A 13795-nucleotide genomic window follows, 5' to 3' on the forward strand; every position below is an offset into this window, starting at 1 on the left:
AAATTGTATCGGATGAATATTTTTCCAATTTTTTTTGGAAAATTCTGGAAATTTTTGGAAACATTTGGTAGCTTTGATCAGTGCTGAGGTTGATTAACAGATTTATGCAAAAAAAAAAAAAAAAATATTAATCTGACATTTTTACAGCCGTTAAATTTAGTGTCCATTTTTGTCCGCTAACAACACGAAAGGGTAGTGAATTGGAACAAGGCACAAGGGTTAACATTTGTCACATGAATTATTTTTATTTTTTTTTGCATTTTGGCCATACATGTTGAAATCACTACAGGTGGTGTTTGAGTAAAGCTGTAACGTAAAGTTTGTTTAGACTAATAATATCAATATTATTACAATAAGCAATTCCTCAAATTTCTAGGAACACGCAATTCAAAACAAGCCATGAGATGAAAATGATAGCCGTGTTTGTCCAGTACATGGTTTTCACATGCACATGCGAGGCCGCTAGTTAATTTGGTTATATAGCTACCTTCCTAAACCCATCGACCATCATGTGTGTGAATAAGTCATTGTATCTAATATAAACAACACATTTTATTTCCACATTCTCTCATTGCACAGTAAATAATGATTCTTAATTGAACCAAAAATCATCTTTAGCATAGCCTACACTGAACATGTTCAAGAAAATCTTTAACTTCTGTCATTGCTTTTAATTTTGGAGTTCTCTGGCACCCTAAAATTGTGACATGCAAATCAAAAAAGCTGTTCACAAAATCTGTGCGTGGACACGAATTTAAAAAGAATCACTACAACTTCATCAGTAACGTTAGTATCATCCGAATCATTTTCTGGACACGCGAGCGTGTTAATGGAGGCGGGACGGCGCTCGTGACATCACTCATCTGTATAAAAGCTACAGCTGTGTCCGTGCGCTCGCGCTGTGAGGCTGCAGAAAGAGAGAAAGAGAGAGAGGCGCGCACACGCACGCTCGCTCCATCAAACAAAGAGACCCATCAACATCCTCACACAGTGCACCAGCAAAACGCACTCCTGTCCAGGCCAAGGAACGCACCATGACGGCAAACGGAACCAGCGACATGCTCAAAATCCAATTCGGATTGATCAACTGTGGAAACAAGTATCTCACCGCAGAAACGTTTGGGTTCAAGATCAACGCATCAGCGACCAGCATGAAGAAAAAACAGATCTGGACCTTGGAGCAGGATGGCGAGGACTCGAACACGTTTTACCTGAAGAGTCATCTGGGTCGGTACATTGCAGCAGACAAAGACGGTAACGTCACGGGTGAAAGCGAGGTGCCCACGGAGGATTGCCGGTTCGTAATCACAGCCCACGATGATGGGCGCTGGTCGCTGCAGTCCGAACCGCACAAACGATACCTCGGCGGTACCGAAGACAGGATCACGTGCTTCGCCCAGACCATCTCCATCGCGGAGAAATGGTGCGTGCACATTGCCATGCACCCTCAGGTGAACATCTTCAGCGTCACCCGAAAACGTTACGCGCACCTGAGCTCAGAGCAGCACGAGATCGCCATCGACAGGGACGTCCCGTGGGGCGTCGACTCTCTCATCACCTTGGTCTTCCAGGACCAGAGGTATCATCTGCAGACCTCTGACAACCGCTTCCTGGTGAATGATGGGACCCTGTCCCAAAAGCCTGATAAGACAACGGGATACACCCTGGAGTTCAGGTCTGGAAAGGTGGCCTTCAGAGACTGCACTGGGAAGTACCTGGCTCCCTCTGGTCCCAGTGGAACCATGAAGTCCGGCAAGAGCTCCAAGGTCGGAAAAGATGAGCTTTTCGTTTTGGAGCAGAGCCATCCTCAAGTGGTGCTCACCGCTGGCAACGAGAGGAATGTGTCAACCAGGCAAGGTAAATGATGTTTAGATTAAATGTTGTGATTTGTTTAGCAATCTCAAGGGAAGCTTTACGCACACATTTCAGGCACAATCTTTAAAACGGGTTCATATAAATAATCTATAATTATCTAGAGCTTGTTTCTAATTATAGATATTCATCTCATGCCCCTTTCTTGTGGTTTTCTTCTTGTGGCAGTGCTTAGGGGTGGATCATTAAATGAAAGAAAGCAAATGGTTGGTGTGTTCTGCTAAAAAAAATCACATGTTAGATGCTTCTGCAGTTTAACACAATCTTAAAAACATCTTTTTTTAAATGGTTTTGATAGGTTTAGCTAAATATGCGCATAGCACACTGGTTACCACGCATTAAAATGTATAAAAATGAAATCAGTACTCAAAATTGCAGACGTCTGCAGTTTGCACAACCTTTGTTTTGTATATCCCATAACTATATTATTTTGAGGAGGCCAGTGTACTATAATTAAGTTGAGTCAAAGCCATCATTACTGTAAATGCTCTGAGAAACTGACCCGAGACAGCCAGACTAAAATAATGGATCAAATGATGAAATATCCTGCTGCTCAGCAGTATTACGCCTGCTTCCCTCCCATTCCTCTTGCTGATAATGAAATGTAATAACTCCTGTTTGGGATTTTACATACAGTTTGATTGAAACCGGCCATCTGTATCCTAAGCCATTCCTGATTCCCCTAGATTTGATGATGAAACTGGATACCGGTCTGTGCCAGGATGCACGTGGTCTCTAGGTCATTTGTCTCTTTTTGCTGGATGTGTTTCTTGGCTATCTTATGTTGTTTATAATTTAAAACTGCTGTTAACCCTTTTTGCAACAAGCCTTTTCATATACTCAAAATGTAAATGCCATTGGTTTACTGCTGTATTATGATATCCAGATCACACACGTTTAATCCAGCTTCACTGAGACCCCCACCACGGCATGCATTTTTATTCATTTGGGCAAATATTTGATTTGGAAGCCAACGCTAAGATAAGTGAGGTTCAGTGTTTGTGACAATTGTGCCCGAAAATTGCATGGTGTGCGAGGGGGGCCGAGATTTCAGGCGTGTGCAGAGAGTTGAAGGAGAACAAAGACTGAGCTCTGGGCCTCAGCTCAACATGCAGCCCAGCTGCTGAGAGTCTTTAGACAGCTCAGCACGCAGAACAATGGGGCCTAGCTATGCACAAGTTTAGCCATTTCAACAAACACAAAAACCGCTGCCTACTCGAGGCAAATGTGAGGCGGTGGCAAACTCTTACTTGAATTCATCTGTTTTAAAGGATTAAGAGTTTCCGCATTTTCCTGGCTTGGTGGTTCTTCCTAGCAAAGACACGAGACACATGTTTTTCCATAAAAGCCTAAATGGTTTCCCAACAGTATCTTGCAATATTTATTTGAGTGGTTCGTCCAGACTTCGTGAACCTGAATGGCTGTTAACTTCGCTTAAAGGGATAGTTCACCCAAAAATGAAAATCCTTCCCTTCATGTTTTTTTAAACCTGTACGAATGTCTTTTTTTCTGATGAACACAAGTAGGATAAAGCTTTGGTGTTGCCGACTTTGCATTCTTATACTATATCTTTTTTTTTGTCGAGCACCCAACTAAGATTGATGTGCTTGCTTTTGCCTGCATTTTTCACAAGTAGGACTAACGAATAGAATGGAAGTATTGTAATAAATGATGATAAAGATATTTTGATAAAATATGGTAAGCACAGAGTTAACGGTTCCCATTGAATTTCTTTTTCCTACCATGGAAGTCGATCACTTATGTGCTTATCATCATTTATCAAAATATCTTATTTTGTGTTCATCATAAAGAAATTCACACAGGCCTAGAACAACACGAGGATGGGAATTTTCATTTTTGGGTGAACTATCCCTTTAACTCCGAGTAAAGCATGATTGTGGAATAAATCCAATGCAAATGAAATGTCGGTCTGTGTAATGTTCTTCTTTTTGCCAAGGTTAAAGGCTTTTCACTGGGGAATGGTCTTCTTTTGAAGGCACCAGTTATCGGTGTGGATTGATCAGCCATTCGCAGTTAGGCGTCAGACGATGGGGGTTGGGGGTGTGTCTGCTTGTGGCTTTAAAGATGTTCCCGAACCCTTTAAATGCAGGGTGAGGATGCATACCTCCTAAAACTGAATAATGATTGAGGGAATTTTCCCCCCATCTTAGACTGATTTAGAGCGTCTTAGTCATAGTCTTCCATGCAGACATGTGTTTCTCATCTTGGTCATTTATTTTCGCTGTTCATTCAAGCTTGCATATTTCTGGGGAAACTCAATACGCTTTCCAGAGGCCTGGCCATGGTGGGTGTGCTAATGCGTAGTTACGTAGATGTATAGGGAGCTTGAAGGAACAGGAGTATGAAAGCAAACATGGCGAATTGAAGATGTTGTGTATTTCAAAAGTGCAGTAGCAAAACTGTTGCCATCTCATGAAGGTCTAATGTGTTTATCTTTGATATAAACCTGACATCAAATTACTCAATAAATGCTCCCCAAAAGGGTTTTAAGGAGAAATGCATGATTTATCTATGCGTTTAAATGGAGTTTAATTAGATTTCCTGCAGTGCATGACTGGTGGTCTGGTCTCTTGCAGAGATGCATGGAGCTTAAATAAAGCAGACATACAAACCGGATGTGTTTACTATTGTTGTCCCCAAGCCTCCCTCTGAGCATCCTGGCATATATGACAATGCAAAATACTTTAGGAGATTAACTCTGTGTGTGGAGGTCAGGCCAATTTCCAAAGTCATAGTTCCTGCCATTCAATGCTCTTTGCAAAGCTATCAGACCTCTACTACTAATCCAAAAGTTGATTCTTAGTTAAGCATGCTCAAAGCTACCAGTTCAAAAACACTTTGCATATTTATTTTGATCACTAACAGGATATGCTGTTTCGTTAATGGGTTTTACATCATTTGGCTGTTGTTTTGTTCGCAGGCATGGACCTCTCGGCCAACCAGGATGAGGAAGGTGACCAGGAGACTTTCCAAATGGAAATCAGTAAGGACACAAAGAAGTGTGCCTTCAGGACCTGCACTGGCAAATACTGGACTCTCACGGCTAATGGTGGCCTTCAATGTACCGCCTCTACCAAGTGAGTATAAATCACACTAAAATGAACTTCATATTAGCGTGGATTTCTTGAGACGAACTGGTCCTGTGGTCACAAAAGGTGTTATGTGTCACGAAATTCAATTGTGGTTTGGTGTTCAGAGAAGAGGAAGCACTGGCTTGGTATTTTATTTAAAGACATGCTGCATCCTGTATGTGTGGGTGATGAATGCAGATTAGTGGGCAACAACACCTCAAATAAGCCCACATACAAATCAACGACATGTTTTATGGTCGTAAATTAAAATGTAATGACAAGTGCTATAAATCGATCCAAATGATAGTACTTAAACATGGAAAAAGTCACATTTTCTTGATATGCCTTTTTTAAATATGATGCGGTATGTTTGATTGAAGGATAAGACAGAAGAGGTGTGATTGACTTTATGCGATGTCACAAAAAACAATAAGAATGACCTCAAAATACAGCGATTTGGGAATCGTCTGCTCCGTATGCTTTGGGTCGCTTACTATGTAATCGATAGCAAATGAGAGAGAGCATATTTGGTGGGCTGTCTGGGGGGGGCTCCGAGCTCAGAATTTTAGCCCGAACACAGAGTATTCCCCCCTTTTTAACTGGAATAGATTAAACTACATGAGAGAGAGAGAGGCGATTGGGTGTTGGAGGGATGCTGCAAAAATGGGACAGAGGTAACGGATGGCTATTTATAGGCACATCTTCGCGCTGATTGTTGGATCACATGACCATGCTCCTCCTAAACTTAAACAAATTTATTTGATGTCATCCGCATGTAAGTGCAGTGCCATATGAAGTCGAACAAATCCGTCGTCCATTGGTTTTTTACGTTTAGTCGCATGGCATCGGTTAATGAAAACGTTGTCATTTTGCAATCGTTTTTGTTGACGTCTTGTTGACATAACGCCAAAGTTTTCGCAAATCTTTAATGGAAACGCCACTAGTGATACTTAAACTTCTATGGGACATGAAGAAAGTATCTCCATTTATCTTTTAAGTTTTTCAGAATAGGGTTTGCGTGTTTTAAAAAATATATATATTTTACTAATAAATAAAAAAAATGTATGCACTCTTAGAACGGATGTGTTAAAAACAACACATACGGCTGTTAGTCCACACGAAAACGCAGCATCAGGGCATTGAAACCGAACATTTTTGAAAACCACTGCCAGGATGAGGATTTTAAGAAACGCCGGTTGCAGTGTTGTCGTGTAGACAGTAAAACAGAGTTTTTTGCCTTGCGACGTCACTTTTGTTAGGCTTCTGATTGGCCAAGGTGGCTTTACGATTTGGGTTATATTGCCGCCTGCTGGTGTGGCATGCTCTTGACAGCGTTTGATAGCGTGTTTTTGCTTTTTCATGTCATGAGGACAGAAATTTCTTTTAAACGGAGCATGTGGGGACTGTTTTTTTTTGGAGGAAAAACTCTGGTTATAAAAATACGCGTGTCCGTGTGGACTAGGCCTAAATGCGTCGTCCGAGAATTCACCCATCTCTGTTATTGTTATTTAAACAACACATTTTGTTATATTTTTAACACAACTTTTACTTTAACACAAAATGACAAATAATGTGTTCAAATTACACATAATGTTTTAAAAGCTTAAAGAGACATTCCACTTTTTTTGAAAATATGCTCATTTTTCCAGCTCCCCTAGAGTTAAACATTTGATTCTTACCGTTTTGGAATCCATTCAGCCGATCTTCGGGTCTGGCGCTAGCACTTTTAGCATAGCTTAGCATAATCCATTGAGTCTGATTAGACCATTAGCATCGTGCAAAAAAATAACCAAAGAGTTTTGATATTTTTCCTATTTAAATCTTGACTCTTCTTTAGTTACATGGTGTACTAAGACCGACAGAAAATTAAAAGCTGCGATTTTCTAGGCAGATAATGCAAGTAACTATACTCTCATTCTGGCGTAATAATCAAGCAGGCGTAGTGATATTACACAGCAGCTGAAAATAGTCCCCTTGGTTACTGTCAATGGCAGTGGACTATTTTCGGGCAGTGCGTAATATCACTATGCCTGTTGCAGCTATGTTACATCAGCAAAGTAACTGATTATTACGCCAGAATGAGAGTATCGTTTCTAACCATATCTGCTTAGAAAATCACAACTTTGAATTTTCTGTCGGTCTTAGTACACAATGTAACTATAGAAGAGTCAAGTTTAAAATAGGAAACATATTAAACATCTTTGGTAATTTTTTGCGCGATGCTAATGGTCTAATCAGATTCAATGGATTGTGCTAAGCTATGCTAAAAGTTGAAGCGCCAGACCCAGAGATCAGCTAAATGGATTCCAAAACTGTAAGAACAACTGTTTAACTCTATGGGAGCTGGAAAATTAGCAAATTTTCAAAAAAAATTGGAGTGTCCCTTTAAAACAAAAAAATGTGTAAAAAATGAACACCTCCTTTCTTAAGAGTGTGGATTACATGTCAAGACTTCATTGATATCCGTCCCCAGGTCTGCTAACTGCTACTTTGACATTGAATGGCGTGGGAAGAAGATACTTCTGCTTGCCAACAATGGAAAATATGTGGCCGCCAAAAAGAACGGACAGCTGGCTGCCACTGTTGACTCAGCAGGTACGGTGTTGCTTTGTTCTGTTTCAAGGTTGCATGCAATCGTGACCAAACTCGCATTAAAATTTGTGCTTTGTAGTCCAATCATAGCTTGAGTCCACCGTAGCTTTTATTCATGCCTAAGAAAATTCCTGTATCTGTTGTGCAGGCGAGACAGAGCAGTTCCTGATGAAACTCATCAACAGGCCCCTCATCGTGCTGAGAGGCGAACACGGATTCATCGGCTGCAGGAAGGTGACCGGCACTTTGGATTCCAACCGCTCTTCGTACGATGTCTTCGGACTGGAGTTCAGAGACGGAGCTTACAGTTTACAAGGTTAGTTGTAATCTTCACCTCTCCAGGTTTAAGGTAAAGCCTTCATTCTTTTCCTTGACCGTTTCGATCTCTCATCAGACTCCACAGGAAAGTACTGGATGGTGGGCAACGAGTACAACGTGCTCAGCAGTAGCGACACCCCCGTGGACTTCTTCCTCGAGTTCTGCGACTACAACAAAGTGGCCATCAAGTCAAGTGAAGGAAAGTATCTGAAGGGAGATCACGCTGGCGTTCTGAAGGCCAACGCTGATGAGCTGGACGGCTCCACTATGTGGGAGTACTAAAGGCACTTTAGTTACCACTGTGGCGTTTTCTTTCCACTTTCCTTTACACATTTTGAATATGATTTTGAATACGAAGGCAAACAGCAGAGAGAACTCGAAGGGTTTAACTTCTTGTCTATATTTTCCATTCTGTCGAAATACTTCAGCTTTTGGGTGCCATGAAATTACTGCAGTGTTGTTGTGCGAACGCCTGACGACGAATGGCCAAAACTGGGACTTAACTGGCATCCAAATACGTGTTGTTTAAAGATATCTCATACCATCTCATTTTGTCATCGCATTTGACTGGCAGAGTCCACTGTTTGAGCGAATGAGCAGGCGAGTGTCCGTCTGCCTGGCGTCACAGGATTTTTTTTTTTTAAAGTAAAAGCTTGATGTGGTAACCCTTCCTTGTCTTTGCACAGTCCTGTATGAGCCTCACACTTCTAATATTAACAAACCCTTGTGACTGTTAGCTCATGATATGATGTACTGATTTCCCTTGTATTATTGCCGGTCATAAATATCTTAATGAGAGGACGATGGCAATATTTAAAGATAAATGAATGTTGATCTTTTTTTCTTAAACTTGACAGAGATATGAAGGAAGCTTTCTGAGCGCTGAAATGTTTTGTTGTTTTTGTATTTGAAGCATGGCAGTGCGCTGATGTGTAATACAGTATGTACTGCCTCATTATCTGTGCTATGATATTAATTTTAATGCTTATAAAGAAAACTGGATTGGTACAGTACAGTAGCAGTCCCTCATCTCAAAAGTCTGAGACTCTTGGAATTGCCAATGAAGATATTAAAACAGGAATGTTTTCTGCAACTTGAAAGTGATGTCATCGTTACGTTGTGTGATGTGTAGCTGTGAGTGTGACAATATCGAGATGAGGTTGTTGCAGGTTCAACACGATATTTATGGTAAATTTAACCACTTTTCCTCTTGATCCTGACAAATCTTAAAGGATCGATGGGTCTGTTTTAGTACTGGACTCGTGTAATGGTTTCACTGGAAAATCCCCTATTTTTTGTTTTTATTTGTTTTAATAAGGCACAGACATGATCGTAAACCTAGTATAAAAGACAAAACTAAAGTGTAATACATGGTGTTTAGTCTACAGTGGATACTATGGTGAATCATTTAACAGACCCAAGACAGGAAGCCATTATTTTGGCTCACTAAAATTTGACTGCTAGTTTAAAGTCATCCACAGATTTGATTAAACTGGTGCTTGTCATCTTATGTGATAGAAGAGTAGATATATTTAGACAAGGCAATGATAATGACTGTGCCTTATTAGAAGGCCATTATGGGAAAAACACACATTCCACATCAATACTTTGTAAGACTTTACAAATGTCTTTTTTATATTGTTTTGATATTATGCTTATTTTTCCTCATGTGCCATGGGTACAAACGAAATCGGAAAATAAATACAGTTTGAATATGAATCTGTCTTTGTCTTTTGGCTTTATTTTAAACTTCATAGACATTTCAATAGGTGTGATAAGCGACATTAAGCGTAACAAAAAAACGGCTAAATGTTTTTATCACAGCTTTGGCAAAATGCAATGAGGTGTGACTGCGGCTCCCAGAGGGGGTTTTGAAAGCCTACCCTAGCTCAAAATGTGGTTTCCTCCTAAATTAGTTTACTCCTGAGACCTGACCGTCAGGAAGCAACATCTTGATCAATAAAACAGTTGTGGTGTGTTGTTGCCGGGGACGCAGCTTGCAAAAAAATAATTTATCGACCGAGTTATTGATGCAAAAAGTTAATTTATCAAAATGCCAAGACTGGAATTATATAGGACAACACAACACAGCCAGAAATATAAATTTAGCATGTGATTCTTGCTGCACAACATGAAAAGATAAAACTTATTTCAGTGTAACCGTATTAATGGCTACCCAAATGTTACAACCAAAGTCAGATGAAGAAAATGCAATAATGGCCAATATTTGTAATCATAACCCCATTAGCAAACAAACCCATTTCTGCATCATATTTAGATGGCTTTAAAAATAATTCTTGTGCATTAGACAGGATGTCGTGCAGCCATTCGTATTGCAAGACATCGAATAGGTGTAAGTCTGTTTGCAATGTGTTAGCAGCACTTATGTTGGGGTTTCAATCTCAAGGAACATTTATTTTATAGTATAAATACAAATACAGCTTGAAAGCACTAAGTCACCTTAGATAAAAGCATCTGCCAAATGCATGAATACAAAAACTGTACCTATTTATTAAACCAGGGGTCTCCAACCTTTTTGTGGGCAAGGGGTACCACAATGGATGAAACAATCTGGAGGGCTCCTTTTTGATATAGTCTATTCACAACATTTTTTTGTTGATATATTTTATCATTGTTTTAAATGTTTACATACATAAAAAATGCCAGGCAAATATAAAATATATGTAATAAATAAATATTTAAATGGAGGCTATTAATAGAATGTGCTTTGTTGGAGACCACCGTTTTAAACTATCATGGCTCTATAAAATGTTCATGCACTGTAAAAATAAAAAAATCAGCATTTTTGTCAAATCATCACATATTTTTATGCTACTTTAAAGGGATAGTTCGTATTAAAAAGAAAATTCTTTCAAATATGATGGAATTGATTGGGTACTGCCAACTGTGTGCTTACAATCATTTATCAAAATATTTCCTTCATCATTTATCACAATACTTCCAAACAATTTTTTCCTACTATGGGAAAAATTTGCTGTGTGTTTACCATCATTTCTCAAAATATCTTCTTTTGTGTTCATCAGAAAAAAATCCCTTCAACTTATAAGTTGAAACAGTTTCATTTAATTTTTAAAGTTATGTCAACTTTTCACAAGTCAAAACTTAAAGTATGTATGTTGAATTGATGTGCAAAACCAAGTTGTTTTCATGCTGCATTTTTTGACAGTGTACAATTCCACAGCAAAAGTAGCCTGAATGTAACTATTAAAAGCCTCGCATGTTTCCATTCAGGCTTCAAGGAATCTAAAAAAAAGCTTGAACGTGTTAATAATAATACAGCCTGGCTGACATGTGGACCCATGTTTCCATGACAACACCGACCATGTAAATTGAAGGGAGCTGTGGGGGCTGCGGGGGAATCGTCTGCGACTGCAACTGCAGCATTTCAGGTGCGATGATAGAAAATGAACACTTCATTACAGATCCATGAAAAGCATTTGTCCAGCACATACAAACCTTTTATAAACTGTGGAGGAAACGCACAATGTTAGTACTGTCCTCAACCAGAAAAAATGTCTCTAATGGTACATTCATTGGTTTTTGAGCTTTGAATGTATTTGCATATCCTCGTTGTTTAAAGCAGATTGCAAAAAGAAAAACTAGTTACCTTCTGATGAAGGAAATAACTCGGGCCATACGCAAATTGTTCTTAAAATAAATGTACATGCTAGATTAAAAACAGAACAGAACTGTAACACATTCAAATTAAACTGTGAGCGAAAGAAACACATGAGAGGGCAACAAGAATGGCTTGTATTTCCAAAAACCTGCAGCAATCAGACAAGCAAAAGTGCGTACGTCCGGTCAGACCCTGATGTGGCGCTAACTAAGCACTTTTTTCACGTCACAGTTTTTATAAATATGGACTTTGCCGTGAATTTTTGCGCTTTATAAATGAGTCCCTGGTCTCATAATCGAACTATAATTTTGATTTCAATCTCTGACATGACCTTACTCAGTCAATATTAAAAATATCAAGGTAAAATTTTCACAGAATGATGTTTACATACATTTTACATAAAAAACAATACATCACAAAAATATTTTCGCAGGCAACCCAGATAGCATGCAAACCATTGAAACAATGTTAAAAACAGTTGATTTGTCAATGTTAACTGCATTGAATCAATATCAGGTTTGCAACCTCCATTAATATTGAAAAAATATTGAAATGTCAACAAATCACCATTATTGTGATCAGTGTTTGCTTTAGTTGGGTCATTGACTCTTGACATGAACTAAGTTAATTTTTTCTTTTCTTGTTTTAGTGTTTGTATGTGTTTATGTGGATACACATGTGCATTGATTAAAATGTGTGTTTCAAAGTTAAGTTGAAAGTGATTGCTTTTTGTGAAGATGTCAAGATTAAGCTGCTTTACATGATTATGTTGATCCATTTTTGACATTTATAATTGTTTTGGTTTGTAAATACACTGTGACGAGATCAACAGAAAAATTGCTGACACATTTAGACATCATTACTCATCCTACAAATCTCAACAATGGTGACAATCATCAAACAAATTCATATTAAACGATCAACTGCAATGCATGCTGGGAGTCAAAAATTAGTTTAGCACTACAATGATACCCAGCATGCATTGCAGCATGAAGCTTTCTTTTGTTAATCGTCACCATTGATGAGATTCATAGACCGATTCATGATATCAGAGATAAATTCAGTAGTTTAATTTTTTTAATGTGTTTTTGTAACCCTCAAAATAACAGACCTGACACTGTTTCCAACTAGTACTGTAAAATCAATTTTTTGCATAACTTTAACAGTATTTCATTCATATTACTTCGATATATCTACAAGAATTAAACTACTTGATGACATTAGATCTTTATTTTCTTTGCAATAGCAGATATATTTTAAAACACTGCTTCAGCAGCCAAAGAAAACTTACCATTAAAACACAAGAGTAAAGGGCCCAACTAAAGCAAACACTGATCACAATAATGGTGATTTGTTGAAATGTCAATATTTTTTCAATATTAATGGTGGGTGCAAACGTGATATTGATTCAATGGTATTAACATTGACAAATCAACGATTTTTAACATTGTTTCAATGGTTGCATGCTATCTGGGAAGGTCACAACTGACCAATACCATCTGTTTAAACGTCATTCAAATTTTTTTTTGAATGGTATCATTGTAAACAATATAGAAAAATAAAATGTTTTGCTTCTTCCTAACAAACAATCCAGTCTCTGGATGTTGATGTCATAAGACTTCTATAATGAGCTAATGAGACACGGCGAGCATCTGCAGATGTCACATGACACTAGGAAATCACTTAGCGAGAAAATCTTACTTTGTTTGACCACAGCCCAAGGCGCCATGATGGGGGGTGAAGACACACTCATGACTACGAATCAAGCCCTTCACCCCGGGAGTTGATTAGCGAATACAAAGGAAGGGAAGCTCCTTCAGTCATTCAGATTGAAGGGACGTATATTGAACACATTGTAAAAATCTGCATTCCTACAGCTTTAAATGACTGCAAAACAAATCAGTGTTGAAAGTGGAAGATGCTCCACGCAGCCTTCATGCTCCTGTTTCTCTGTAAAGATTTTGAGGCACAGATCCAGTTTCAGGAACCTCCAGCAAGCTGCCAGGGTCAAACCTTTACACCTGTAGGCCCACAGGCCTGACTAAATCCTCCATCTGTCAGGCCATTAAGAGGTTACAATGTCAAACGGAGATACCTCATTGTGAGGTACGTAAACCTGTGCACAAATATGCCACAATCCCTTTGTAGAGCCCAGATGGGAGAAGTTCCAGATTATTCTTGAGGTACTTTTCAGGGTTGTGTGCGCGTTACATTTAAAGGAAGTCACATGAGGTATCTCTAATGAAGTAATTTTCATACATTTCTTTAAGGACAATGCCTA

General features: G+C 38.9%; 1 protein-coding gene across 1 annotated transcript; it reads left to right on the forward strand.

Moving 5' to 3' along the window:
• Positions 1-758: 758 nt before the first annotated feature.
• fscn1a (fascin actin-bundling protein 1a) lies at positions 759-9593 on the forward strand. Its single transcript, XM_065255424.2, has 5 exons — positions 759-1857; positions 4814-4970; positions 7438-7559; positions 7705-7872; positions 7951-9593. Exons 1-5 carry the CDS (start codon positions 1035-1037, stop codon positions 8154-8156), a joined length of 1476 nt encoding a protein of 491 aa, XP_065111496.1. The 5' UTR covers positions 759-1034; the 3' UTR covers positions 8157-9593.
• The last annotated feature ends 4202 nt before the right edge of the window (positions 9594-13795 follow it).

This window comes from Paramisgurnus dabryanus, chromosome 3, assembly GCF_030506205.2.
Source record: "Paramisgurnus dabryanus chromosome 3, PD_genome_1.1, whole genome shotgun sequence".
NCBI lineage: Eukaryota > Metazoa > Chordata > Actinopteri > Cypriniformes > Cobitidae > Paramisgurnus > Paramisgurnus dabryanus.